Here is a 26630-nt window from a genome sequence, read left to right as displayed (position 1 = left end):
TGTACATGCTGTACAACACTTTTTACACTTTTTAGTCATTAAAATGAGGAAATGAAACCATAAACGTCCGGACAGAGTCACCTTAAAGCGTCCCTTCATGCTTGTTTCCCAATATTGCTGCAGCAGTGTGTTAGACCTGTGTTTGTCTCCACCTACAGTTCACCCAGAGAACTGCAGCCAGACTGATGTAACCATCTCTCAACGTTTTAGGGTGAAAAAACGAGCAAACATCACGTTCTCTTGTACACTGGTCCAAAAATATTGTACAATTTATTATTTAAAAGATAAATCTGTTTATTAAAAGGCTTTGAAGCCTGATAGAGATCTGAAACATGTTTGTTTTGAATTGAAGGAAAGGCTTTTTAAATGAATACCATAGAGAATACAGCTCCTCCCACTTGGTTGGAAGACTTTATGCCCTTTAAGGCAGTAGTGCTGGGCGAACAATTTCAGCTTTGCAACACCTTTTGTGTTATAGAGTTATAAATGACTGATTTTGTGGTCAAAAAAAAAAAAAAAAAGTGAAAAATCCCCGTGCCTTTTTTCTCTCTAAACAAACATCAACAACAGCTGAGTTACTGTAGCTGTTCTCATACAGTTTATGTACTCTGCCTTAGTGCACCGTGTGTAGGGATAAACCTAATAATGAATTTCATTATTGATTGATCTAATTAATATTCTATTTTTTACCATCTGATCATCAAAAGTCCTCAAAGTCCACTCAAAGCCCACAGTGAGTCGTTTTGTGAGACTAATAATGGACTATGAGAAGCCCTCTCGAAAAAACATAGTGAGAGCAGAAACAAGTTTTTAGAATTTTTTGGTCAAAGATCAACCAAAACTTTCATCAGAAAGGTTGATTTTTAGTTAACTGATTAATCACCTCTGGTCAGTTTGAGACTTTTAACAGGAACTTTTATGTACTAAGTGACTGTCAGCTACTCTCTTATTTGCAGGGCGTCACCACAGCACGTTTGATATTTACACCAGATGCAACCCCAAAACGATGTGCATCTCCTTGTGGAATCACGCCATGGATCTTTTGCTTGGCAGGCTAACGTGTAAGCCACAGGAACGGCCTACTTACTGAAATTTAAAAAAAAAAAAGAATAAAAGTACCAACAAAATTTTTTACAAAAAACCACAACTGATTCAGCTATTGCAAATCTGCCCAATTTTTCCCAAAATGCACCACATTTTTACCTTTCATTAAGCAGATAAAACACAGGTAACACACTCCATCTGCTCGGGAATATTATGATTAGACTACTGAGCGCTCCAAAACAACTTCAGCATGAGCGTTGAAAGTGTGCCGTTACCTATGACTTCAGCTTTTAGGCCAACACTCAGGTCCTGAGGCAAAAACGAAATTTAAACATCTGCTTTTTCCTGAACATCACATGTGATATGAAGAAAAGCTCCAAAAATCAGACACAAAACCACGCTGCGCTGCAAGAGCCGTTTGATCTTCTGCAATGCTTGTGTAGGCGGTGAGGTGCAGCTAATTTTACCCAAACATCATTTTTGGTCACATAGCATCTTTAATACCACCATTATAATAATTAGGATATCAAAAGTATCGAGTATACATACATAATTTGCATTGCGGTACACAAATCTGAGCTGATTTATGTGTTAATATCTTTCATTTGTTGTTCTCAGGATCAACTTTTATTATCTTGACATTGTGCTGATACATTAAATCGTCCTGAAGAACTATTTCAGGAAGGAGAACATTTAATTGGACATGTATTGTTAAGCAATATAAAAAGTTGTTTTTTTTCCTTGATATTTCCAAATGTAACTTGAATCCTATAGTCTACTACTTTCCAATACCAATAGTCAAGAATCTTGATATAAGCCAAACTAGAGTCCATGTCACCAAAATCAAAGTACTTCAGGTAGGTTCCTTCACCTACAGTTGTCTGGATATTCTGTAGTTTTTCTTCTGTTTTTTGCAGTTAAGTTCTTGAAGCTGTGGGAACAGTCTATTGAAGCCATGCCTGTTTTTATAACAGTCCCAGTAAATGGATTCTCAGGAGTCTGAAGATGTACGCGTGTGAGTGTTTATGTGTGTGTGTTGGTTGAGGAAAGCGTGGGTGGAAAAAAACTGGTGAAGCACCCCACTTTCCTCTCTCCTCCACCACCGTTATGGTCTCAGTCTGTGCTGCCTGTCAGACGCTGGTGATGGAGGCCAGGCAGTTCGATGACTTCTGGAGTTTCTCAGGCTGTGTGGTGGGGGGCTCTGGGATGGTGCGAAAGCTGAATGGCAGTCCGATACTACTGGTGCCAATGTGGCCGGGGCTCAGCGCTGGATTTTGCCGTCTATTGCTTTCCACTATGCTGGATGTGTTGGATGCAAGGCTTTCACGTGTCCTGCACGACAAAGACAACATGACATGCAGTTTTTTTGTTACGAAAATTGAGTTACATAAATTGAGTTTGTTTAAAAAAAAAACATATTGGAAACCCACTGAAATACTTTTGATACCATTTTAAAGCAGACTTCGAATGCTGAGGGGAAAAAAGATGATAGGTTACTGACAAAATTATCACGCTATTAAACAAAAAGGTAATGTAAGTCAAGTGTTAACAATTAGATCTGCCACATGTCGATTATGCTAATTACTTTCTTGTATCTTTAAGCCCAATGTTAAGTTCCAAAATACAGGATATTTATTAGTTTATAAATAAATATTCGTATTTGTATCAACGCTAAATACACAGCAAAATTTAAAAATGTATTACAGTGGCGATTCCATTTTACACATGATCATCAGTGTGTGAAAACATCTACCATCATTCTCTTTTACCAGCTAGAGACATTTACAAAATGCGAAGTAGTACTGTAAGTGCCAGTGAGTTTGAAAAGCAAAGATTTATAATAGTAAGGCAGGTTTAATGGCAGATGTTCTATTTTACCAAGTGTAGCATCCAACATTTTTTGGAGCTTGCCCAGCATCGATTGCTTTAGGTTTGAATTTTTACTTTTTGATAATATTAAATGAGAGCATGCATGCCTTCTAGAAGCTTCTGGAAGATATACACCCCTGTACTGTCTGTCAGTTTATCCAGAACTGGTTCACACATGATTCTCACACATTAATCTTGCTTCATATTTGACTCAAAGAAACAGAAATGGCTTGTAAAACAGATGCTTGCAACCAGTAAAATATGGAGTTGGAATAGCTTTGTATGATTCGTTTATGTACCGCTGTTTACTTTTGGGTATTTTTCAAAGTTAAGTTTGTTACAGTTAAAACCAGTGTTGGTCAAGTTACTTGAAAATAGTAATTGTTACTAATTACTGTCGATTTGTCCAAAAAAGTAATCCAGTTATTTTACTGATTACTTATTTTAAAAACTAATTAGGTCATGTCAGTGGAAGGATCCGGGGGTTTCTCTGTGAATTTCACATTCCTGTGGCAGCGTGCTAGGTACTTGCTCAGATTTGAAGGTTAAGTTTTCGCTGTAGAAAGACGTTTTGTTTCCATGCAGTTTACAGCGGACGCTAATGTTTTTGTCACTTTTTATGGAATCAAACTCAAAAGTAATGTAAGTACTTCCAAGCTTTAAATGCTGCATGGTCGTACTCTCTCCCGCCCTCCATGTTATCCAATGTTGATCTGCACACGTCTGTTGCTGCCACAGACGTCGCGCGCGCTTACACCATTGACACGCGACACTCTCACAAACAAAATCACGGTTTAGTAACGCAGTAACGCAGCATGGCTATGGGAAAGCAGCAGTAATCAAATGACTTTTTTTGCAATATTAATCTCTTACTTTAATCGTTACTTGAAAAAAGTAATCAGATTACAGCAACGCCCATATCTGGTTACATGATGGACAAAAGTATTGGGATACGCTGTTTAATCTTTGAATTCAAGTGTTTTTAGTCCCATTGCTACATGTGCATAAAATCAAGCACCTAGCCATGCAGTCTGACTTTACAAACATTTCTGGAAGAAAGGCTTGTTCTTTCAGAAATGTTTCTCAGTGAGTTTGAGCGTGGTACTGTAATGGGATGCTATGCTGCATCAAGTCAGTTTGTGGAGTTTCCACCCTCCCAGTGATTCCGCAATCAGATGTAAGTGGCAATATTGGAAAGTGGAAGCGTTTAGGAACTAAAGCAACTTCGCTATAAAGAACCAAATCAGTAGCGCTTAAATGTTGCCAATACTCAGTTGACCGAATAGCTACAGAGCTCCAAACCTCCTCTGGCATTAACATCAGCACAAATACTGTACACCAGGAGCTTCGCAAAATGCACTATGTAGGCGGCTCAGTGCTTTTGTCCATATAGTATATTATACAGTCCTTTTTAGATTACCTTCTCCAAAAAGTAATGACCACTGCAAACATAGCTGTAGCTTCCAGGTTTGAGCAATAAAGCCAAAGCAGAGGTGCCTTAACCCTGCATTCTGTCTGAAGGCCAGCAGAGGGCTGTGGTGTCAAAAAGACTGGTGCTGTAGAAGTCTGATTGTATGGGCTTGATCACTCATTTTGGGTTATACTGAATTAAAAAAAAGAAAAAATAAGGTATATTTCCTGCTATAAATCCTGATCATCTGTGGTAAGATTTCCCATGGTATGAAACCACACAGTCATTAGCTAATAAATTGTCAATCACAAGGCATAAATCAATGAGTGTGCAGTTTCACACTCAGACCCGCTCATCCTCTTCACATTTGTTTTTGTCTTTTCCAACCATGCCAGATGCCGACAGTGACATCACAGTAGTTACGCCCATCTAAGCTCATACTGTGTATGATGACACAACCCTCCTACAACTCAGTGTCATCCACCGAGTACGTGTGTGTTTAAAGTGAAAACTGTGCAGATCCTGTAAGACCAAAAAAATAGAAGTTTGATAGGCAGAGACTGGTTTATTGCTCACCATCAAGAATCTGATGTTAATGCGTGCCATTTTGCACACTTTCATCTATTTATTGAAAAGAATAACTGTGAGGATGTTCACACCCTATTTACACATGCACAAACCTCATTGTTGCTTTAAACAAAGCAGTCAGCAGCTAAATAAGCACATCGGTGGATGAGCACAAACCAGCATCTTCAATGGATGGACTTTGACATACATACAGAACCTTTACAGCACTATTGCCAAAGCTGAAAGCTCATATTTTTTCAGCCTAGTGATAAGCAAACAGTGTAACACGACACTGATATGAGTAGTCTCAGATGAGTTGATTGTTAGCCAGCTACAGTGAATAGATTCATAACCAGGAAGGTTGACGACGGGATAAAAGATCAATTATAATTAAGTATTCTTTGGTCTTGGAGCCTTCATATTGACCCATGACATCTTTCACTAAGGTCTGGGTGCAAGAAGCTTTATTCATTTCAACAAACTACACATAACCACGACATCTGTTTTAGAGGAAATATTCAGGCCCTCGTGTGCTCTACCTCAGCATCCTAACCGCACTCTAAGTTGCACTTTTATGTCATACGCAGTTTACTTTAGCATAGAGCTGGGCGATAGAACGATAACGATATGTATCGCGATATAACTTTTACTCGATAGAGAAATTAAGCTATCGCGATAGACCTCGCCGCTCTTGTCCTCTTAAAAAAAAAAAAAAAAAAAAGGGTCAGCCAATCCAAATCAAGTAGCGCAGAGCCGAACCAATCACAGCCGCAGCGTCACGTCGCGTGACTTGTTACGTACAGCACAAGTGCCACGCCGCACGTGTGTTTGTTTGGGAAGCAGCCAGCGGGTAATGGAGCCAGCGCATAATGGAGCCAGCGCATAATGGAGGAAATGAGTGTGCTGACTAGAAAAATCAACCGAGCGTGACCGAAGAGAAAACAGATGATGGTTCCAATGCCGGAGAGATTGTCGAACGGAAGAGCCATAGAAGTTCCGTAGGGTGAAGGTATTTCGGCTATTTCAAGTCTGACAAAAAACAGAGTAGCGTGCACTGTAAATTGTGCCGAAAGCAAGTCTGGAAATACAATAAACTGGTGCATGCGTCACACTGTGCGCCACGTTATTGTTTCGGTGAAATGAATTTCTACAATACTGTTACTGTTAATTCTACTCTCTGCAGTGTTTAAATGCTTACATATACACACAGTTACTGTCCCTCCACACATACGACTCGGTTCTGCTTCTATGCCCCAGCTTTGTTTACTTTTTCCCACCGAGGCTTCTAGACTTCTGATTGGCCAACATTTCTGCACGGTTAGGAATCTAGCGCCACCTGCTGCTTTGGCATGTTCATAGCAGCGTTTTCCTTCATTTCTGCCTTTATGTGTGGACGGGATTATTTTTTAAAACGAAAACGGAAAATCTCCGTTTTCAAAAATACCCGTGTACGTGTGGACGTAGCCTCAGTCTCTGACTGGAAGCGCTAATTCGTCATTCGGCTTTTGTCAGACTAAAGTAACTGTTAAAACTGTTTGAAAAGCTAAGCTATACAACAAGGAGAGATTGAGAATTTCCTTTTAGTTCTCAGTTTATTTGATATTGACAAAAGTTAGTCAGTTTTGTCTGTTCTTCTGTAAAACAAACTAAGATTTATTTTTAGAATTAATATTTTGTTTCTAAGTGGAATTGACAATTTAGTCTGTTTCGTTTGTTCTATTTTGAAACTTAAACGCTTTAGCGGCTGCCTTTTGTGTAGTTTGCAATATTTGCCTTTATTTATCTGAAAAAGTCTCATGTTCCTTAAGTACATCTACCCTGTTGAACTTATTATGGGAAATAAATATTTAAATCAAAACAAGCTGCTGATTATTTCACATTTTACTTGTGAGCAACGGCACATTTAAATCTTACAAATATAGTTATTTGGCTCATATCGTGATAGATATCGTTATCGCCTGAAATGAAAAAAACATATCGTGATATGAAAAAATCTCATATCGCCCAGCTCTACTTTAGCACATACCTGGGGGAGTTGAATCCACTGTCCACCGTGACACTGCTGCTGTCCATGCTGTCCAAACGGGCAGAGTGGGCTGACTTCTGGCTGCTGTTATTCTCTGTCTCCTTGGGGCTGAGTAAAGTCAGATTGGTCTCCAGTTTTCGCTGCAGATCGTGGTCCTTCTCCCGTTCCAGGAGCCACTGCATGGTTCCCTCCCCACCACCACCACTGCCTCCACCATTACCACCCCCTTCCCCGTGGTCTTTGTTGTCCTCTGCCGAAGCCAACTCTTTGTGCGAGTCCTCCTCTGGCTCTTCCTCGTCGTCGGATACATTATAATAGTCAAAGGAGGCGGAGGGGACTGTTGGCTCTAAGCAGCCCTGTAAAACTGCAGGTGACGCTGAGGAAGTCGCTGAATTGGAAGGCTGCTGGGGCTCAGGATTGTCTAGGGCCTCTGTTGATTTGGCATGTGAGGCTTTCCGCAATGTGCCAGACTTGGTGTAGCTGCTGTCCACGTAGCCGCTGGACAAGGCATTGTGTGGAGGTTTGAACAAAGTGTCCTTGCTGAAGATTTCTTTCCTCTTGATCACCATACCACCTCCTCCCCCTCCGGGATCGACATTGTGTTGGTGTGGCGTCAAACGGGCATTTTGCGCCGGCTCCGGCGTCTGGCTTGGCGTCAGTCGCGTTGAGCCGTTCTGTCCTTTTGCTGCCGACAAGTCCTCTTTGTACTCCATCGTGTGAGGAGAGGTGAGGTGAGGCGTTTGGCGGTCAGCCGGAGAGCCCTTTCGGAGTCCCCCTGATGAGGTTAATGTGTCATATTCTGATTTTGCCTGAGGCGAAGGGGCAGTTAAGATTGTTTCATTTGACGTATTGCACTGGAAGTACTCATCTGTTGAGGGCTTAGAAGAAAGTCCCATTAGCTCATTGTACGTTGGCAGGCTGTCTCTGCTTTTGTTCCTCTCCATTGTACTCCGGATCCTTGACTCATCCAAACTCCCTTTCCCCAAATCAGGCACATTGAAATCAGAGTGGAACTTAGCAGCAGAAAACATGATCCTTGAGTAATGGGAGGACTTCTGCGTGGCCCGCAGGGTGCCATCATCAGTGTAGTAATGACTACGCTCCTCCAGACTTGGTTCAAAGTCTTCTGGTGCACCCAGTGACGGGCCTTTTAGAGAATTGTCCATGGACCGAGATCGTTCTTTCGCCTGATCTGACCTCTCGTGACGAGACTTCCTGTCCTGATTGTGACTGTGACTCCTTTGCACTCTGGACTGGCATGTTCCACGTGAAGGCTCGGGGAAGGGCATCTCTGTCCGTCTCTTAGCTAGCTCCCCAGACACATCCCACTCAGGGGTAACAGGGCAGTATGACTCAGTGATGTTGGGGTTGCTGTGGACCAGGTATGTCGCGCCGCCACTTCGCCTGCGCTCCAAGGTGTACATAGCCTCTCGGGGTGAGCGAACTAACGAGTGGCTAAAGAAGCGGTAATCCCTTTCCATGAACACAAGATCCCAGTTTGAACCCTCAGATGGGTCTCCCCTGGAGGTCCGCGGTTTGCTATGAGAGCGGGACTTACCATGTGGAGCCCTCCGGTGGCCTCTGCCCCTCCTGCTGCGTGCGCTGTGCTGGGCTGAAGACCCCGCTTTGTTCTTCTGCGTGCGCTCTTCCTCTAACCTCTTCATCACAGCCGTGTGCCTCGCAACATTCTCCACCGTTAGGTCGGGGTTGATTCTGCGAATGATCTCCATCTCCACTTCGCGGGGGATGGGTGTGGTTGGCACATCCTCGTCACGAAGCGGCCACTCCTCCGGAGGGAACTGGGCTGAGAAGGTTGCCAGCTGCCTCATTTTGTCCTTCTTAAAACTCAGCCTGAAGAGCCTGAGTCCAAACCTTTTGGATTGCTTCTCGCCGCTTCCGCCGCCCCCACCACTACCTTCTTTCTTTTTGGTCAGAGTGTCAGTTTTATAGGGGAAAGAAGTGATGCTTTTGCCCTTATCAGCTGGATCTTGAGACGGCGATTGCTGGGCAGGGGGAGAGGTGGGAGCCGGGGGATGGGGGTACGATGGCGGCTCACCTCGGTGCTCCTTGGCTGACGCACTCGGCGGAGGATCCCCGCCGCTGTGATCCTTGGGTGGCTTACTTTGATAGGAATCTCCCCTGTGCTCCTTTGGTGACTTGCTCGGGAGTGCAGGGGGGTGATGTTTGGACGGGTCTTCGCGATAGGAATTGTACGAATCATTGTTATTCTTGCGAGGAGGCCTCTCCCTCAGACAGCCAGGCGTGGATGGTGTGGCATTGCCAGACTGAGGTGTAGCACAATGCTGAGGTTGTTGCTGTGGCTGTTGTTGTTGTTGTTGTTGTTGTTGCTGCTGCTGCTGTGGACGCTCTTGCAGTCGATCATCCAGGTGATACCACTTGTTGTTTGTTCTGATGAGAGAAGGAGTGATAAAGTAGGTCTGGGGAGTGACAATGAAGTAGCCCTCTGGAGTTGGGTAGATCTTCCTCTCTCGCACCAGCATGTTTAGGGTATGTCGCAAAACCTCTGAGCTGGGTGTAGGCACACCTGCAGAAAACAGATGAAAAATTATTTGAGTCACAGCTTTATTTTAAAAGCTTCAAATTCCTGAAGTTCACTTCAAATACAGGCATGTAGGTAACATTTGTTGCAGGCAAAGAAAGTGGAATGTAAAAAACTTAGAGACTAAGACTTAGAAAGAAGTGGAAAAGGGGATGATATCAGCAATGTCTTGAATTTACTTATTTTTTTAAACTTTTATTTAACACGTGTTGCATTGCCTCACCTTTTCATGACACGCTGCTCAAAGTGAATTTCCCTCTTTATATGCAAAAAGTTACCCAATTGAACAGTCTTAACCAAGGGATTTTTTTTCCAGCTGCAACTGTAATCAAATCCAGGCTATTAAATACCCTGTGTTAAAGGACAATGTAGTAGTAGTCTCACTTTTTACTCATATGCCATCTTTAGTGTGCTTCTTATGTTTGGTGAATGTAGTTCAGGATTTTTTTGGATTCTGGTTTGTTGATGGTTCACCACAGGTGAAAGTTTACCACAAAAACAGATCCAGTATTTTAATTTTAAATGTAATCTATTTAATTCCCTGATAATCCCAAATAAATTTGTGTTTTCTAGGTTAAACATGACCATGCCGTGAGAATGAAGGGGTTTTGACTTTAAATAAAAAGAGTGTTTTACAGCTAATTGGTGTTTAGCTTGCATTTCCCATTCTTGCTGTTCAGAAACTTGATGCATGTTTTGCAGTATGCTTTTTTTCACAATACAGTACATGGTTTCAATGGATGACAAGTCTGGGACAACATGCAGGCCAAGTTAGCACTTAGACTCTATTACTCCTGAGCCATGTTGCTGTAATACGTACAGAATGTTCTTTGGTATTATCTTGCTGAAATAAGCAAAGCCCTCCATTAGAAGCCATCTGGATAGCAGCACATGCTGCCCCCAAAACCTGAAAATGTTGTCCAGGTTTTAATGTTGCCTTCACAAATGTGCAAATTATTGTTGCCATGTGTGCCAGTGTCTCCACACAAACTCCAGATAAACTGTGAGAATTTCTAGTCTGGATTCAATGCACGTTTAGTTTCCGAAAAGATTTGTTTTTTGGGCTATTCCATTCAATTCCTAATTTAAAAAACAAGCAAACATGATCAATGTCTGATGTCACTAATAATTTGGATGTGTAATCTCTGGCAGCATATTTGGAGACCTGCAGAAACCACAATTTTGCAGGAAAGGAGCAATATTTTGTTTAAACCTTATTAAACACAAGGCACATTATATTCTTTAACCTCCTAGGACCTGGCGTCCACATACAGGGAGTGCAGAATTATTAGGCAAGTTGTATTTTTGAGGAATAATGTTATTATTGAACAACAACCATGTTCTCAATGAACCGAAAAAACTCATTAATATCAAAGCTGAATGTTTTTGGAAGTAGTTTTTAGTTTGTTTTTAGTTTTAGGTATTTTAGGGGGATATCTGTGTGTGCAGGTGACTATTACTGTGCATAATTATTAGGCAACTTAACAAAAACAAATATATACCCATTTCAATTATTTATTTTTACCAGTGAAACCAATATAACATCTCCACATTCACAAATATACATTTCTGACATTCATTTTGAATGAAACGCTTGATTGTTCGATGATCATGCTTCAAAGCTTTGCAATTTTGAGACTGCTGCATCCCTCTGCAAGATATCTCACTATTTTTGACTTTTCTGAGCCTGTCAAGTCCTTCTTTTGACCCATTTTGCCAAAGGAAAGGACGTTGCCTAATAATTATGCACACCTGATATAGGGTGTTGATGTCATTAGACCACACCCCTTCTCATTACAGAGATGCACATCACCTAATATGCTTAATTGGTAGTAGGCTTTCGAGCCTATAAAGCTTGGAGTAAGACAACATGCATGAAGAGGATGATGTGGACAAAATACTCATTTGCCTAATAATTCTGCACTCCCTGTAGATGGACATCACATTTTGGGTTATTTAGACCAAAATACTCAATTTTGCTCTACAAGGGCCTGATAACCAGGACATTATGCTGCTACTGTTCTATCGAAATTTCAAATGAATATCCTCATATGTAGCTCTCATTTTTCTCAGAAACAAAAATTAGGTAAAAAAAAAAAAATCTGGTAATTCTTTGTTTTTACATTCATCAGGTCCCAATCAGCCCAAATATCAAAGAGAAATTAAAAATGCATGCCATTAAAGAGTTCGGGTCTTAGGAGGTTAAAACAGTCCAAAACAGGTGAATAGTTCCAACTTAAATATGGGGAAAATTCATTTTCATCAACCTTTAGTATCATATCCTCCAGATATGAACACCTTTTTCAGAAAGAGTAAGTTTCTGTTAATATCACATCCACATGCATCAAGTGATTGGGATAATCACTCACATCTTATATCACCTTGTAAAATATAGGCATTGTGTGACATTTTCAGGCATATCTGACATATTCAGCTGGGTGGCATGTGATGATCTGACATGGACTGACCCTTTAATAAATACCCAGTTATCATCAAAAGCTGTTCACTTCACTCATAACCTTTATATAGACATTCATATAATGTATTGACATTATATCAGTTATAGTTTTTAACACAGAAATGATGCGACTATTTATTTTAACTGCTTTACAGCAAGGAAACATATGCAAGTATATCTGTGAATGACAACAGGCTACACAATGATCACAGTTTGAGACCTCTACCAGTCAAAACACATGCAGAGCTATTGTGAGGAAACGGCTGTATAAAAATGCTGGATATAGCTAAATTTAAAACTCACATATGCAAAGTGATATTACTGATTTAATGTCTTTTCTTTTTTGTTTTGAATTTGTACTTGTTCAATAAACACTCTAGTTTCATAAAATTGAATTCTCTTGCACGAGTTTTACAATGTTAAATATGAAAGTAAGATGCTGCTAGGGCCATAATGTTTCGGAAAATCATACATTTGTTGTTATTGTTTCTTCTGTACACCACTATAGTGGATTCCAAATCAAATAATCAGGATGTTATCAAAGTGCATGCTTTGAGTTTAAAATTTTTAACTGTTCAAGATTTATAGCCATTTTTATACACAGTTTCCCATTTTCAGAGGATTTAAACGTAACTGGACAAACTGACTGGCCAATACTGTTCAAACCGTGTATTAATTATATTGAATAAATCCAAATGGAGGATGATTTTGTGTTAAATTTATCATATTTATACAAAAACTGATCCATTTTATTTTAATACTGTATGGAGGCAATTACAGAGTTGTGTCAGGCTTAGAACCTGTTGTTGTCTCAGGAGATAAAGATAAATATTAACTGTAAAAACATGCAAGTGATATTCGTCAGTAGTAAATATAGTAGAATATTGATTCTAGATAGAAGTCCAGCTATTAATGTTAAATATGATTGTATTTGTAAAGCTAAAAACTGGGAAAACAGTCCACAAATACAGAAAACAAATCAACACAAAGTATCTGGAGTTTCATGAGAAGCCATTCAGTGATATCAGCCACTCGTGAGATATTACAAGAAGGAACTGTATATCAGCATGTTTAAGTTGCTCTTTGAACAAAGCGTCTGCATTTGACGTGCATAAAATGTGAAACATAAAGAGCATGACTCTTCTGCTTGAAGAATTTAGTTAAATGTAAAACATCTAAATACAAAAAAACCAAGATATGACAAATAAATGGTAAATAAACAACATGCATATCTGATAAATGAATAAAAAAATCTAGATTTTTAGGCTTTGATTTTTAACATTTTTTCTACAATTTTTCCTTCATGTTTGAGTGCAGTACCATGTTAAGACGCAGGTGCGAGGGCATACCTGGGAAGCTGGCAGTGAGGTGCTCCACCAGTGCCTCCTGGTTGACAGGCTTGTGGGCAGAGTTCATAGCAGAGATGGCCAAGCACAAGATCTCTCCCAGCGGGATGAACTGTGACTGGCTGATAGGTGACATACTGATCGGAGACACGTCACCTGCAGGAGGAGGAGGAGGAGGAGGCAAAAGCACAACTGTTAGATCATGAATGAACAGCAGGCGCAGCGTGTGAAGCTATGATGTAATGGTCAAACAGCAGCAGTGTGTATGCCGCCTGCCTGTAACGGCTCCACCCCTCCTCTCTGCTTCCTCAGCCTCTTGCTCCTCCCGTTTCTCGTAGCTTAGCAAAGCGAGGCAGCTGCTGCTGCGGCGACCGGAGTATGAGATCACCTGAATCTCCACAGCGCAGCTATCTGATTAACATCGTTTTACGAACAGAAACAGGAACTTGGACAATCAGCATATCTGAAATTTAAATGAAAAGCTATTTTTGATGACCTACCCCAGATAAATTCTCCATAAGCTAGCTTTGCCGTCAGCTGTAGTGAGTAGTGAAATCATCTTTACAACCAGGCGCCCGAGCTTCAAGCCCTTTAAAGAGCAAACACTGGTTCTGCTGAAAGGTTGCAAAGCGACACACTGAATCCACTGCTGCGGCATCTGCTGTAGTGACCCTGTCCTCTGACCTGCATCAGGTGATTGACAATCATATGACAAGGTGCAGAAACTGCATCATCAGAGCATCTATATTTAATCTTTCATTAAGCATTGTGCTTCCTCATCTTCAGCAACTTGAAAACAGATCTGGTGCTGCCCATGGTTCCTCTGCCTAGGATGAAATGTGTGCAGGGCTCTGCCTCCTCAGCCTGCTCAGCTGAATGGTCAGTTAAGCAACACAATGACGTTATCTCTACTCAGTATCACAGTCCCTATTAAGCTGTATGTGGCTGTACAAGGCTTTACGTGTATTCTAGTAAACATAAGAAAAGCCACGTATGCTCAAGATCGGCACAAAAGTAAATCCCCTCCTAGTTTGCTTTTATAATGTCTTATACCAAAGAAGCAAAAAAAAAAAAAAAAAAAAACAGAAAGAGAAAGAGAAAGAGAACAGAGGAACAAGCTAATGTTTGTAACAGAAGTACTGAAAGGATCAAAAAATTCCCGGTAATTGCATTTCTGATACTGGGATAGCCACAAGCCTTTACATAATCTTATCTAACACAAAATACAAATCTGCCACAGAATGCACAACTTGTTCTTGTACTGAGACTATTCAGACACACCGTATAAATCTACTAAAACACTACAATATTAATTCAGAATATGAAAAACAAGAAGCCCTAAACCTTAAGAAAGAAAGCAGGACTCGTTAAAGTGCAAATAAAGTCATTGATTCTATGATAACACCCTGGAAAACTAAAAAAAAAGAAAAAAAGGAGCTGTTAACACCTCCTACTTCAGAGCGACCAAAGTTTACTGACTGAGCAGTCGTGAGTAGAGAGGGTGGAGCTTCTGAGAGTGGGAGGGTCTGACTCACCTGGAGCACGATAACTTGGCGGGGATGGAGAGAAATGAGGGGGAGGAGGCGGAGGAAGATGCTGCTTCTGCACACGGATGTCTTTCTCACTACGAGAGAGGTTGTGCTCCAGCGGGCGTTCGGCGAGCTCCGAGCTGGGCCAGGCCCGCCGCAGATTGCTGCTGCGGTTCTTCTTCATCGTGACCCCCTTTTTTCAAAATCGTATTTTTTTTTCTTTTTTTAAACCAGGTGGTCTTCACCCCCCTTGGGCTTCTCGGGATAAGGTTGGAGGGAGGGGGGTGGAATGGGGTGGGAGGGAGGGGGGGGGAGGGAAGGAGGGAGAAGGGGAAAGGGGGAAGGGGGGTGTGTGCAGGGGGAGGTCGACAAACCTCGGGCTCAGTGCCTCCCCCGCATTAGTAAGAACGTCCCGCTAGAGCGATCACACACCAGACATGGCAGGAACCAGTGTGCTCCTTCACACACATACACATGTCTCATTTACATCCACGAGCAAGCTACAAACGACCGTGTTCGCACTGTGGGTGGTTGTCATCGGCTGCTGGGCTCTCCCAGGCTGATCTGGATTGATGGCAGTGGCAGCAGAGGTGCAGGTGACTGCGCGAGGCATCACCCTTTCATCGACATCAGTCCCAGCCACCATTCGTAGCATCCCCATTTGCATGCGTAGGGAGGCACATTACGTAGCCACTCTGATGTGGGAGGAGGGAGCAGGAGAGAGGTGGGGGGGCAGGGGTAGAGATGAGGGAAATGGGGCATTGGAAAGAAGGAGGACGGTGAGGGAAGATTTCAGCGGAGGTTTTTGGGATCTGCTTGTTCCTTTCGAGTAGAAGGTAGCAGGGGGAGAGAGGCAGGGGACGGATGGATGGTCAAAGATTCAAAGCTTAAGAGAGGCCCAGTCTTCGACAATAGCTCAATTCACCACAGGAGTGCTCGGCCGATCCCCGTAAAACAAAAGAGCCCGCTTCAAAAAACACAGAAATAAAAGCTCCATTCACCCTAATGGGCAGTGAAACCTCAATAGTATGCCAAGCAGCGGAGACGCCACGTTCACCTCCATCTTTATCCGATCAAGCACAAGACCCCATCGTCCTTTCGACAACAGCACACCAGCAGAGGGTGGGGAGAAAAAAATGGAGAGCATAGAAATAAATAAATAAATTCAAGAATAGATATCCACCATATCCCGCAATCCGACGGAAGAAGCTCCTGAGCTGATCGCCATAGCATCCATTCATTAACGGGGGGGATGCAAACTCCAGTCAACGGCAAATCTCTTTCAACGCTAATGCTGCAGCTGCTCCCAGCACCTCCAGGAAGGGTGTGTGAGTATGTGTGTGTGTGTGTGTGAGAGAGTGTGTGAGTGTGTGTGTGTGTGTATGTGTGTGTGAGAGAGAGTGTATGCGCGCATCCGCCTGCTGCGCGCGATTCTGCGTGAGCATGCATGCGTCTGTGTCTGGGTGATTGAGGCTGAGGGGAGGGGAGAGGAGAGGATGCAAGAGAGAGCAAGAGAGAGAGAGGGGACGTAGAGAAGGCAGAAAGGAGAGCAAATATTAACAGCTCGAAAAATAGATACAAGAAAAAAATAAATAAATGTCAGCATCCAGATGATAGCCAGGGGAACTGCAAAAACTCTCAGTCTCTACATCCTCCCTTCCTACTCTTGTTCTCCAACCCTCTCAGTATTACTGGCTGTACTCTTGAAGGATGAGGGGCCCCTTGAACAATCAGCCTTCCTCTTTTTTTCTTTTTTTCTGTCTCTCAGCTGACTGTGAAGCCACAACCTAGTGTGGAAGTCATTTTAAACCTGCTGATTTGGGTCTTTCTCATCAGCGCTTTCCACCAGTTGATTCAGTAACTTAACTGTGTGGAGCACCGAAAAACCCCAAAAGCATCACCCTAATAACGTCCAAAAGCGACAGCTCCTCCGCTCGAAGCCGGCTCGTGCTGACTCACATGCGTGGAGTGTGAATGGACGGTTGAGGTGGGGGATAGAATAAGGAGCAGAAAAGTGTGAGGGCAGGATGGGGTACAGGCAGAGGGGTGGACGGTGTCACAACCAATCTGCTCCAGTTCACTGATACCAAAAAGAAAGAGGAGAGCAAAGGAGGGGTGGTGAGGAGAAGGAGGAGGAGGGAGAGCGACACCACCATGCCAGCCATTTTATTTCTCAATAGTGCTGCAACAGCCTTTGTTGCCATGACGACGCAAGCCGATGATCTCATAGCTGTTACCTTTGAGTGCTGTTCTCTTAAAGAGCCAGCTACTCAAAATAGAAAGCAGACAGGCTCCACACACACACACACGCACGCACAAGGACTGCCTGTTTTACGGACACACGATGCTCCTGCAGTGATGCTGAAAAATGGAGATCCTTCAACTTTGCCTATAAGACACGGGTACATATACTGAGAAAAAAACATGAATCATGAGCTGTTTTCACAAATTTCTCCTGAAATTGGTGACTTGGACCCGAGAGAATGATTAAAGTTTTCCTTTTTTAATACAGAACACCAAAGTAGGTAGTGTGCATCAGCTCTTGTCCTTATCAGACATGACATGGACTTTGTCGTAAGTGAGCTGTTTGCCTTTAAGCTTGCATCTCCTGAGGGCAATTCTAGAAAGGTTTGAGGCTGGAGCACGCATGAGAAAGTAGTAATGATGTAAAAATTCACATAAATATGTGAATCTACTGTTTTATTGATTATTTCAACTTTTAATACTTGTAAGATATCCTCAGGAAATGTAAAGATGAGACTACTAAGACAAAGTTAGCACAAACTAAGGCTACGTCCATACGTACACGGGTATTTTTGAAAACTGAGATTTTCCGTTTTCGTTTTAAAAAATAATCCCGTCCACATGTAAACACAGAAATGAAGGAAAACGCTGCTAGGGACATGCCAAAGCAACAGGTGGCGATATATTCCTAACCGTGTAGAAATGTTGGCCAATCAGAAGTCTAGAAGCCTCGGTGGGAAATAGTAAACAAGGATGGGGCGTAGAAGCAGAACCGAGTCGTATGTGTGGAGGGACAGTAACTGTGTGTGTATATGTAAGCATTTAAACACTGCAGAGAGTACAATTAACAGTAACAGTATTGTAGAAATTCATTTCACCGAAACAATAATGTGGTGCACAGTGTGACGTCAAAAAAGGCGCACACCTTTGACGCTGCGTTTTCTGCGTTTTTCTCGTCCACACGTAAATGTAAAAACTGAGTTTTCAAAAATATCCACCCTGGCCGGAGTTTTTAAAAATCTCCGTTTTCAGTGACCGAAAACGCAGTTTACGTGTGGACGAAAGGTGCAAACGCATAGAAAAATCTGCGTTTTCAAAAATACCCGGGTGCGTGTGGACGTAGCCTAAGACACTTGACAATGAATTGGTAGAAGCCCAACAAGGGAAAGGTTGAAAAATAACAGAGCTATAAACTCTATGCGCAGCACATTAGTTTCATGTTCCATAGTGGAACTATGCATGTCATAAGGAAAAAGGCCTAACCATGAGGCAAGAAACTGTCAAATTACAATTTGGATCAATGATCAGATCTTTATCTGACTAAAAATCTGTGCTCAATCGCTAAGAAGCAGGATGACGAGCAGAAGTCAACAAGTTGTGATCACCTTAGAGCACTGACAGGGCAGGAATAGATCTTCGAAAGTTTTTGTGAAGAACAATATGCTTTGAAGGCTTTTAGTGGCAATTTAATCTTAATTAAGAGTCAGTACTTATAAAGACCATTCCTCATCATAACGTTGACTTATCATAATTCTTTGACTTCTGGGACACATCCTGACTGATGGTGACCCATTCCTGATCACAGTTTGTTGCCTTCTGCTAGTTCACCTACTTTTTAAAGATAGACTACATATTTTCACCAAGCGTAATGCAAAGCATTGGAGGCAATGGTTTAAAGCGGTGGTCCCCAACCCCCGGGCCTCGGACCGGTACCGGTCCGTGAGTCGTTTGGTGCCGGGCCACGAGAGTTGAGGCTCAGGTGTGAAATGTATGGTTTTCAAGGTTTTTATTGGTTTTCAGCGTTATTTTGTTATTGTTTTTATCATTAACTCTGTTTTCCTGGGTCTTTTCACGTGTGTTATGAATAAATCTTCTTTTTTTCGGTACCGGTACTAGTTTTATTTTGTTGTATTTATCCGCGACACCTTAAAGGCCGGTCCGTAAAAATATTGTCGGGCATAAACCGGTCCGTGGCGCAAAAAAGGTTGGGGACCGCTGGTTTAAAGCACATCGCCACTGGATTCTAGAGCAGTGGAGACATCGTCTCTGGAGTGAAAAATCCCACTGAGGCAATCCAATGGATGAGTCTGGGTTTGGGAATGGTATTTGTCTGACTGTACTGTGACAAGTGTAAATTCTGGTGGATTATGATGTGGGGTTATTCTTCAGGAGTTCTTCTTAGTTCCAGTGAAAGGAACTCTTAATGCTTCATGTGGTAAGAGTTTGGGGATTATCCCTTCCTGTTCTAACATGACTGAGCACCAGTGTGCAAAGCATGGTCCATAAAGACATGGATGAGAGAGTTTGGTGAGGAAGAACTTGACTGGCCTCCACAGCGTCCTGACCTCAACCTGACAGAATACCTTTGGAATGGATTAGAGAGGAGACTATGAGCCAGGCCTTCTTGTCCGGCATCAGCGTCTGACCTCACAAATGCTCTTCTAGAAGAATGATCAAAGATTCCCATAAACACACTCTTATGTCTTTTGGAAAACTTTTCCAGAACAGTTGAAGCTGTTACAGCTGCAAAAGGTTGGGCATACATCATTAACTCCTATAGATTAAGACTGGGATCTCACACAAGTTTATATGTGTGTGAAGGCAGATAAGCGAATACTTTTGGCGATATGGTGCATCTACGCTATCATCACGCATGCTGCCAACTAATTTTTGTACATTAAACGCATTTGTTTATAGATCATCTCAAGCCTGATGTGGTGAAGATGGGAAAGAAAGGTAGTAAGGAAAACGGGATGTCTTGGTCAAATTTTAAACCACTATCAGCTGCCTTTTTAATTTTTTTGTACTTGGTTGTATATAAATTCAAATCTACTACTTTTAAATTTTGCTACTAGTTGATCATTAACAAAAATATTGCAAAAAATAGTCACCTGATAATAAAAAAAACCCCCAAAGGGACACTGCACCAAACACCATAGCATTAGTCCACCATACTGGACTAAACTGGTCGACTGACTAACAGTGATGCTCCTGGAGAGATTCCACTCAACACACACTCACATCCAACTTCCTCACAAACAGAAGCAGAAGCATTTTCCCAGCGGTCTGCCCTCCTGCGGCACATTCGTAGCATTACATGTTTTTGTTCCCTCAAACTCTCGAATTAAGACACTAATATTTTGGGTTTTTTTTGACACAACAGTCACCATAACACATCCTGATCTGACATTAAGATATATAGCATCCCATCTCTCCGCTGCGTCAAACATTTCCCTCAATTCTCTCCTAAAACCCTCCCTTTCCGTCCAGTGGAGAGCTGTGCTGTGGCTGGGAATGCAGCTGAGTAGAATTTTTTTTGTGGAACAAATACTCGACTTTTCCTTCCTAAGGGGTACACCCCATCCCCTGTCTATTGTTTGTAGGCTGCTAAAGGATACAAAGTCCCTCTGTTAATCAGACTGAGTCGCCTATTAAAAAACACTTTGTTTCCACATAGCTGAAAATCCACAACTTTTCTCTAAATATATTAATCCGACTGCTATTTGGCTCACAGCCCCAATCAAACATTCTCAGACTGTTTGGTTGATAATCTGGACTATGTGCAAGTACAGTCCTTTTTTTTAAAATTCACTGCATAGTTTAAGTCCTGAAGCTTTTTTTCTGAAGAATTTTCTTTCCATAGCAATGCTAATGAAATATCATATCAGTGTGTGTGTGTATGTATTACCCCCCAACACTTACCTCTAGTTAATGAGTACCCTATGGTGGAAATTTGTCTGATCTTTGTTAGAACTTGTCTACCAAAAAGTAACATCCTGACACCACAGCTGGGAAAACGAGTCAGTAAAACTTGCAGCTCACTTTTGAAAATCAGAAGATTTCATTGAGATATCACAATTATAGTTCATTTTGTTACTTCACAAAGAAGTAAAGAAACACATATTGAGTGTTTCAATCTGGAAAAAATAAACTGAAATCAGGCCAAAAGAGGCAAAATGGTTCAAGTTCAACACAACACCACAAAATCAGAGACTGAATAGGTTTCCTAGTGGTGGTAAGTGCAAAAACACAACCCCTTAAACTGTACTACAACAGAACAACAAAAACAGCCTTCAGCTAACTGATGACTTCTAAATGATGTCAGTCTGTCTTTTTTGGGGTTCAGTTTTAAAAATATGTATCCTACACAAAGCTTACATACATAAGAAAGTCATTTGCATCTGGATTCACAGCATACAAAGTCAGCTGGTTCAGGATTTATAACGTCTGGTGAGTTATTAGCTATAAGACAAACATTCCAGAGCTTATCTGTGTTTGCTTCACCGGTATCAATCAAGCTATGCCACCTTTTCTCACAGAACAACACAATCCCAATCTATCACGTCTTTTGTAACAGAACTAGCAGCTTTTCAGCTCAGCAGAGTTGATTTCAAGCAGCTCAAAGGCAGAGTTAAGATAACACTCACTGTAAAGTCACTCAAGACAAAAATAATTATTTATTTTATTAAATTTAACAGTGAAGAGTTTGGTTTGATGGTCTGTGTTTCTACAACTGTTTAAACAGCAAGATGAAGTGAATAACCCTGAAAGTCTACCTGGAAAATATCTGCTGAGCTATTTGATGATATGAAGAACCCAATCCAGAGATTCACCTAAGAAAAAGGTCTAGCAACAATTTACAAAATTTCATTTTAACATGATAACATAATGCTGCTTCAGTAATAACGCTCCAGATTTGTCAGCTGTTAATCTCCCATTCCTCCTATACCAGGAAGGATGGATCTGTGCTTTCTTGTTGTTTGCACTAAATTCTGACCCCCATCAGACCAGCCTCAGCTTCCTGTTCTTAGCTTACAGGTGTAAGCTAAGCTAAGAACAGGTGTGGCCTTCCGCTGTGTAGCTCATCAGCTTTGATGAATATGCTCGTCTACATAGCTTGGTTGTAACAAGCATGAGTTACTGTTGCCTTCATATCAGCTCTGGCCATTCTCGTCTGACCTTTGGCATCAACAAGGAATTTCTATCCAGAGATGTGCCGCTCACTGAATATTTTCTTTTTTTCCATTCTCTATAAACTCAAGACACGGTTGTGGGGGAAAATCCCAGAATATCAACAGTTAATGAAACAGTCAGACCAGTCCGTCTGGAACCAAAAACCAGTCAGTTAAATCACCTCTCTTCCACATTCTGATGCTCAGTTTGAACCTCAGGTCGTCGTCTTGACCATGTCTACATGCCTAAATGAACTGAGCTGCAGCCATGTGATTGATTGAGTAGGTACTCATATTAACAAGCAGTGAAAGTGTGGTAGGTGAGTGTGTGAAGTCAATTTAATGTTGTAATGGCAAACATACCACTGTGCAGTCAAACGGATCTCAACTTTAAGGCAATCAATTTAAGTTTTTAAGGAAAAGGGTGGAGTACCCACTCCAGGTCGGGGATGAGTTCCTGCCCCGTGGAGGAGTTCAAGTATCTCGGGGTCTTGTTCGCAAGTGATGGGAGAAGGGAGCCGGAGATCGACAGACGGATTGGTGCTGCGGCCGCAGTGATGCGGAAGCTGCACCGGTCCGTCGTGGTGAAGAGAGAGCTGAGTGTAAAAGCAAAGCTCTCAATTTACCGGTCGATCTACGTCCCTACCCTCACCTATGGCCACGAGCTGTGGGTAGTGACCGAAAGAACGAGATTGCGAATACAAGCAGCAGAAATGAGCTTCCTCTGAAGGGCAGCTGGCCTCTCCCTTAGAGATAGGGTGAGAGGTTCAGCCATTCGGGAGGGGCTCAGAGTAGAGCCGCTGCTCCTCCACATCGAAAGGAGCCAGCTGAGGAGGTTCGGGCATCTGACAAGGATGCCCCCTGGGCGCCTCCTGGGTGAGATGTTCCAGGCATGTCCCACCGGGAGGAGGTCCCGGGGCAGGCCCAGGACACGCTGGAGAGATTATATCTCTCGGCTGGCCTGGGAACGCCTTGGTGTTCCCCCGGATAAGCTAGGGGAGGTGGCTGGGGAGAGGGAGGTCTGGGCTTCTCTGCTTAGGCTGCTGCCCCTGCATCCCGGCCCCGGATAAAGCAGAAGAAGATGGATGGATGGAATTTAAGTTTTTACTACTGGGAGCAAAGGATGCTGTTGGGCTAGTAGCTTCCAGCCAGAGAGTAAGCAGTGGCCAACTGCTTACCTTATATATGGACAGGACTTTATTCTCAAATGACCACTAATGTTGTCAGCATTATCAAAGTTATTAACTGTCATGGCTGCAATCATTTGAATCACAATAATTTCCTCCACATTTAGGTTTTTAGGATCCACGTCCACAGCAAACAATCCTGGAAACCATGCTTTTGCTCATATTCTTCAAATTGCAGACTCTTGATATCAGCCTATGCAGTAAAAGACAAGTACTAAAACTTTTAGTCTTCACTTCTTTCACACACCCAACCCTGCTGACCTTTCTGTTTGCATTTGCCCTGCTGCAGGTTGATGCTGCTCACCGATAAAACAAGATGATTCAAACCCTGGCTCTATTGTGAAATAAACATAAATAAGATGATCTCTGACAAGCTGCACGCCTCTCTGTCTCATTTGAACACAGACGTATGCACACACAGAGCAAACCCAGTATGATGAACTCTCAGTATGATGGTGCAGTGGTTAGACAACACTTCAAGTCGTCACAACCTGTCTCAGCACATATATGAGTTATGGCCTTGTCAGAAGAATCGGAATCAGAGTGTGGGAATGCTGAACTGGAGTCAAACTGGGCTCCAATCCTGTCTGTGCTATCTGGATGAGTAAGCCTCATGACATGAAGCAGCTGAGGTTAAAAGGTGATATGATGCCTACACTCCCTTTTTTTTCACTGAGGCTAGCCAGTCGAAACGTTACTCACAGACTCACATTATTCAATTATTCAGCTGCAGGAGAACATATTTGAGCTCTCACCTCTAAAAATGCCAATCAGTAGTTTCTGCCAGCTCGTAAAAAAAGAGGTGTGGACGTCAGCGTGAAAAACAAAAACACAGAAGAGCTCTGAAGAGCCAGAAAAGACGAGAAGATCTGCTGATGAGAACGGATTCACACGACACACCAAAAAGGGAGTTTATAAAGTGGACAGCATTTTAATAGAGCGATCCAGCTTTCAATTCAATTCAGTTTTATTTATATAGCGCCAAATCACAACAATAGTTGCCTCGAGGCGTTTTATATTGTAAGGTAAAGACCAACAATCACACAAAGAAAACGGAGAAATTCCAACAATCATATGAACCCCTATGAGCAAGTGCTTTGACGACAGTGGGAAGGAAAAAACTCCCTTTTAACAGGAAGAAAGCTCCGACAGAGAGCCACAAATAATTGGGGTTAGGGGAGGAAGACAGGACAAAGACATGCTGTGGAAGAGAGCCAGAGATAACTAGTAATTATAGTAATCATTACTAGATAATTAGTAATTATAATGTTTTTTTGTTTTTAATGAAGCTGATAATTCTTTTAATGAGTGCTTTGAATTCATATGAAACTATGATAAAAACATATGTACGGCTTAATGTTGTTGTTGTTTGCACCTGAACTTCATGGGTCAGGATTTAATCATCACAAATGTTGTAGAAGAAAAATTTCAGTTAGTTCAAAGGCCTAGTCTGAAGTCTAGCACTAGAAGGTGAACATGGGGAACATTTTTGTTTCTTCTTCTTCCTTCGGCTATTATTATAAGGACATCTGAGCAAGTTCTTTTCACTCTGATGAATATCTCCGTTAACACAACTTTGAGATAAGATTTGTCTATTTTACTGCTGAATACTGTCTCCAACTATGAATAGGGTATTTTAAACTTCTAAAGGACTCAGTTGTTTCTATAACCCAAACAACCCATATTAGAACACATCCATCTGGGAAGACAAGAAAACCCTGAGGCTACATTTAACTTTCTAAGATGCTTTGTAGTTGTTATCACGCATGTCTAGACAATTTACCCACCTATGTATTTGATGTCAAAGCCCTCGGGAGGTTGCAAGGTCCGTCTCGTCCATCCGTTCCTGAGGACCTGAAGGTGCACCTCTTTCCCTTGGATCAGCAGCACATGCTCATCTATCCAGCCCAGGAAGAAGATCTCTGTCAGCGCGTGTGTCAGCGCCTTGTTCCAGAAATGCTGCATGTTGACGGCTTTGAAATTAGCGAAGACCTCATAGCCAGAGTGATGCTTTAAGTTTACTGAGAGCAAGGCCGGTGGCGACGGTGAGTCCTCTCCATCTCCTCTGCAAAGGCGCGACAGCACCAGCGCCAGGGAGTGCGGAGCGATCTGGAGGAACTTGTCCATAGTCGCTCCGGTCAAAATTTGGGACTCAAACGGAAACTACAGTCTGTTCCCTGCACGGCATGGTTCGGACAGTGCAGGTCTCCATCGCGGTTCTATCTCCAAACTGAGAGTTTTTGTTTGTTTGGGCATTTTCAAGAAACAGATTCCTCTGAAAGTTCCAGACTTCCCAGAAAAAGAGTTTTAAATGTTTCAAACACAGGTGCTCCATGTAAAACCAGGGAAATCAGCAACCTGATACCCGTCCCCTGCAGCCACCTCTCCCAAACTGTCAAAGACGTTTAGGTCCTACTTTCAGCGACAAAAAAGGCGAGCACTTGTGATGCGTTCAAGCACTCCCTGTAAACTACCACACTTCACTTTAGACGGTCAAAATCCACGTTTTTGATAGAAATCCCTATCTGGTCTAATCCTTACTTAACCGTCTAAGACAATTTAATGTCATCAGTGTCTTAAAACACCAATGGAGCACTCTAATATGAGAAAAAAACACATGCAAACGGAATTTCAATTCAAGCTTTCGCGATGCTTGAATGGAAAGCAAATGTGTAGCAGCCGGCTTTACACAACCAAAGTGATCGGAGACAGCTACAATGAAAAATGAAAACTAGCCAATACTTAAAGTAATAATAACAAAAAGTAATGATTTCGGTATTTGCCACATTTGTAAACACAAGAATCAAGTTCAGTTTCTTTCATTTCTATTTTAAATACCCAAATATAACTAGTAAAAACTAAAGTTTTTAAACACACACACACACACACACACACACACACACACACACACACACACACACACACACACACAGGAGCCTAAATGAAAGTTAATTTAATTTAAAAAAAAAAATCTAATTACATTCAAAAATAAAAAAAGGATATTGCAAAGGTAATTTTGAATTTGATGGCAGCAAGATTTCACCCCAAAAAAGTAGGACACAGCCATGTTTACCACTGTGTATCATCACCTCTTCTTCTAAAAACAGTCTGTAAACATTTGGAAACTGAACAGGGCAGCTGCTCAATATCATCGTATTCTCTTACAAAATAGGATTCTGGTTATTGAACAGTCCTGGGTCTTAGTTGTTGTATTTTCCCTTTCATGCTGTGTTTTTAGTTGGTGTAAGACCTGAACAGTCAGGCCAGTTCCACACCTGGACTCTTGTACTGTTAATGTTATGTGTTGTAATAGCTGCAATGTGAGGTTTAGCATTGCTGAAATATTGTCCTGATGAAAAAGATTATATCTGGATGAGACCACGTGATTCTCCAAAAACTGCATATACCTTTTAGCACTGATGGTATCTTGGTGTAAG

At 42.0% G+C, this 26630-nt stretch overlaps 1 protein-coding gene across 3 annotated transcripts; it reads right to left on the bottom strand.

Annotated features, from left to right (window-relative positions):
* Window positions 1–269: 269 nt before the first annotated feature.
* On the bottom strand, window positions 270–25590 carry stox2a (storkhead box 2a). 3 transcript variants are annotated; one of them, XM_086295318.1, is made up of 4 exons: window positions 24981–25590; window positions 13285–13437; window positions 6918–9462; window positions 270–2376 (listed from the first exon to the last, which is right to left on the bottom strand). In XM_086295318.1, exons 1-4 carry the CDS (start codon window positions 25318–25320, stop codon window positions 2175–2177), a joined length of 3240 nt encoding a protein of 1079 aa, XP_086151444.1. In that variant the 5' UTR covers window positions 25321–25590; the 3' UTR covers window positions 270–2174. The 3 variants fall into 3 exon arrangements, with proteins under 3 accessions (XP_086151444.1, XP_086151445.1, XP_086151446.1); XM_086295319.1 differs by lacking the exon at window positions 24981–25590 and adding an exon at window positions 14817–15103; XM_086295320.1 differs by lacking the exon at window positions 24981–25590 and adding an exon at window positions 13782–14796.
* Window positions 25591–26630: the final 1040 nt, after the last annotated feature.

The sequence above is a fragment of the Aulonocara sp. 'chitande type north' Nkhata Bay genome, linkage group LG6 (genome assembly GCF_057382095.1).
Source record: "Aulonocara sp. 'chitande type north' Nkhata Bay isolate Kocher_YH1m ecotype deep benthic linkage group LG6, A_spYH_male_GT1.1, whole genome shotgun sequence".
Taxonomy (NCBI): domain Eukaryota; kingdom Metazoa; phylum Chordata; class Actinopteri; order Cichliformes; family Cichlidae; genus Aulonocara; species Aulonocara sp. 'chitande type north' Nkhata Bay.
The sequence above is the reverse complement of the archived record's forward strand: the minus strand, read 5'-3'. Positions and strand labels throughout refer to the sequence as shown.

Excerpts from the sequence above, each read along its gene's own strand:
- stox2a (XM_086295318.1), bottom strand. The coding sequence starts at position 25,320 with ATGGACAAGTTCCTCCAGATCGCTCCGCACTCCCTGGCGCTGGTGCTG. Across the intron at positions 9,463-13,284 it reads CCTCACTGCCAGCTTCCCAG|GTGTGCCTACACCCAGCTCA; the intron begins GTATGCCCTCGC and ends TGTTTTCTGCAG. Across the intron at positions 2,377-6,917 it reads AGTGGATTCAACTCCCCCAG|GACACGTGAAAGCCTTGCAT; the intron begins GTATGTGCTAAA and ends TTTGTCGTGCAG.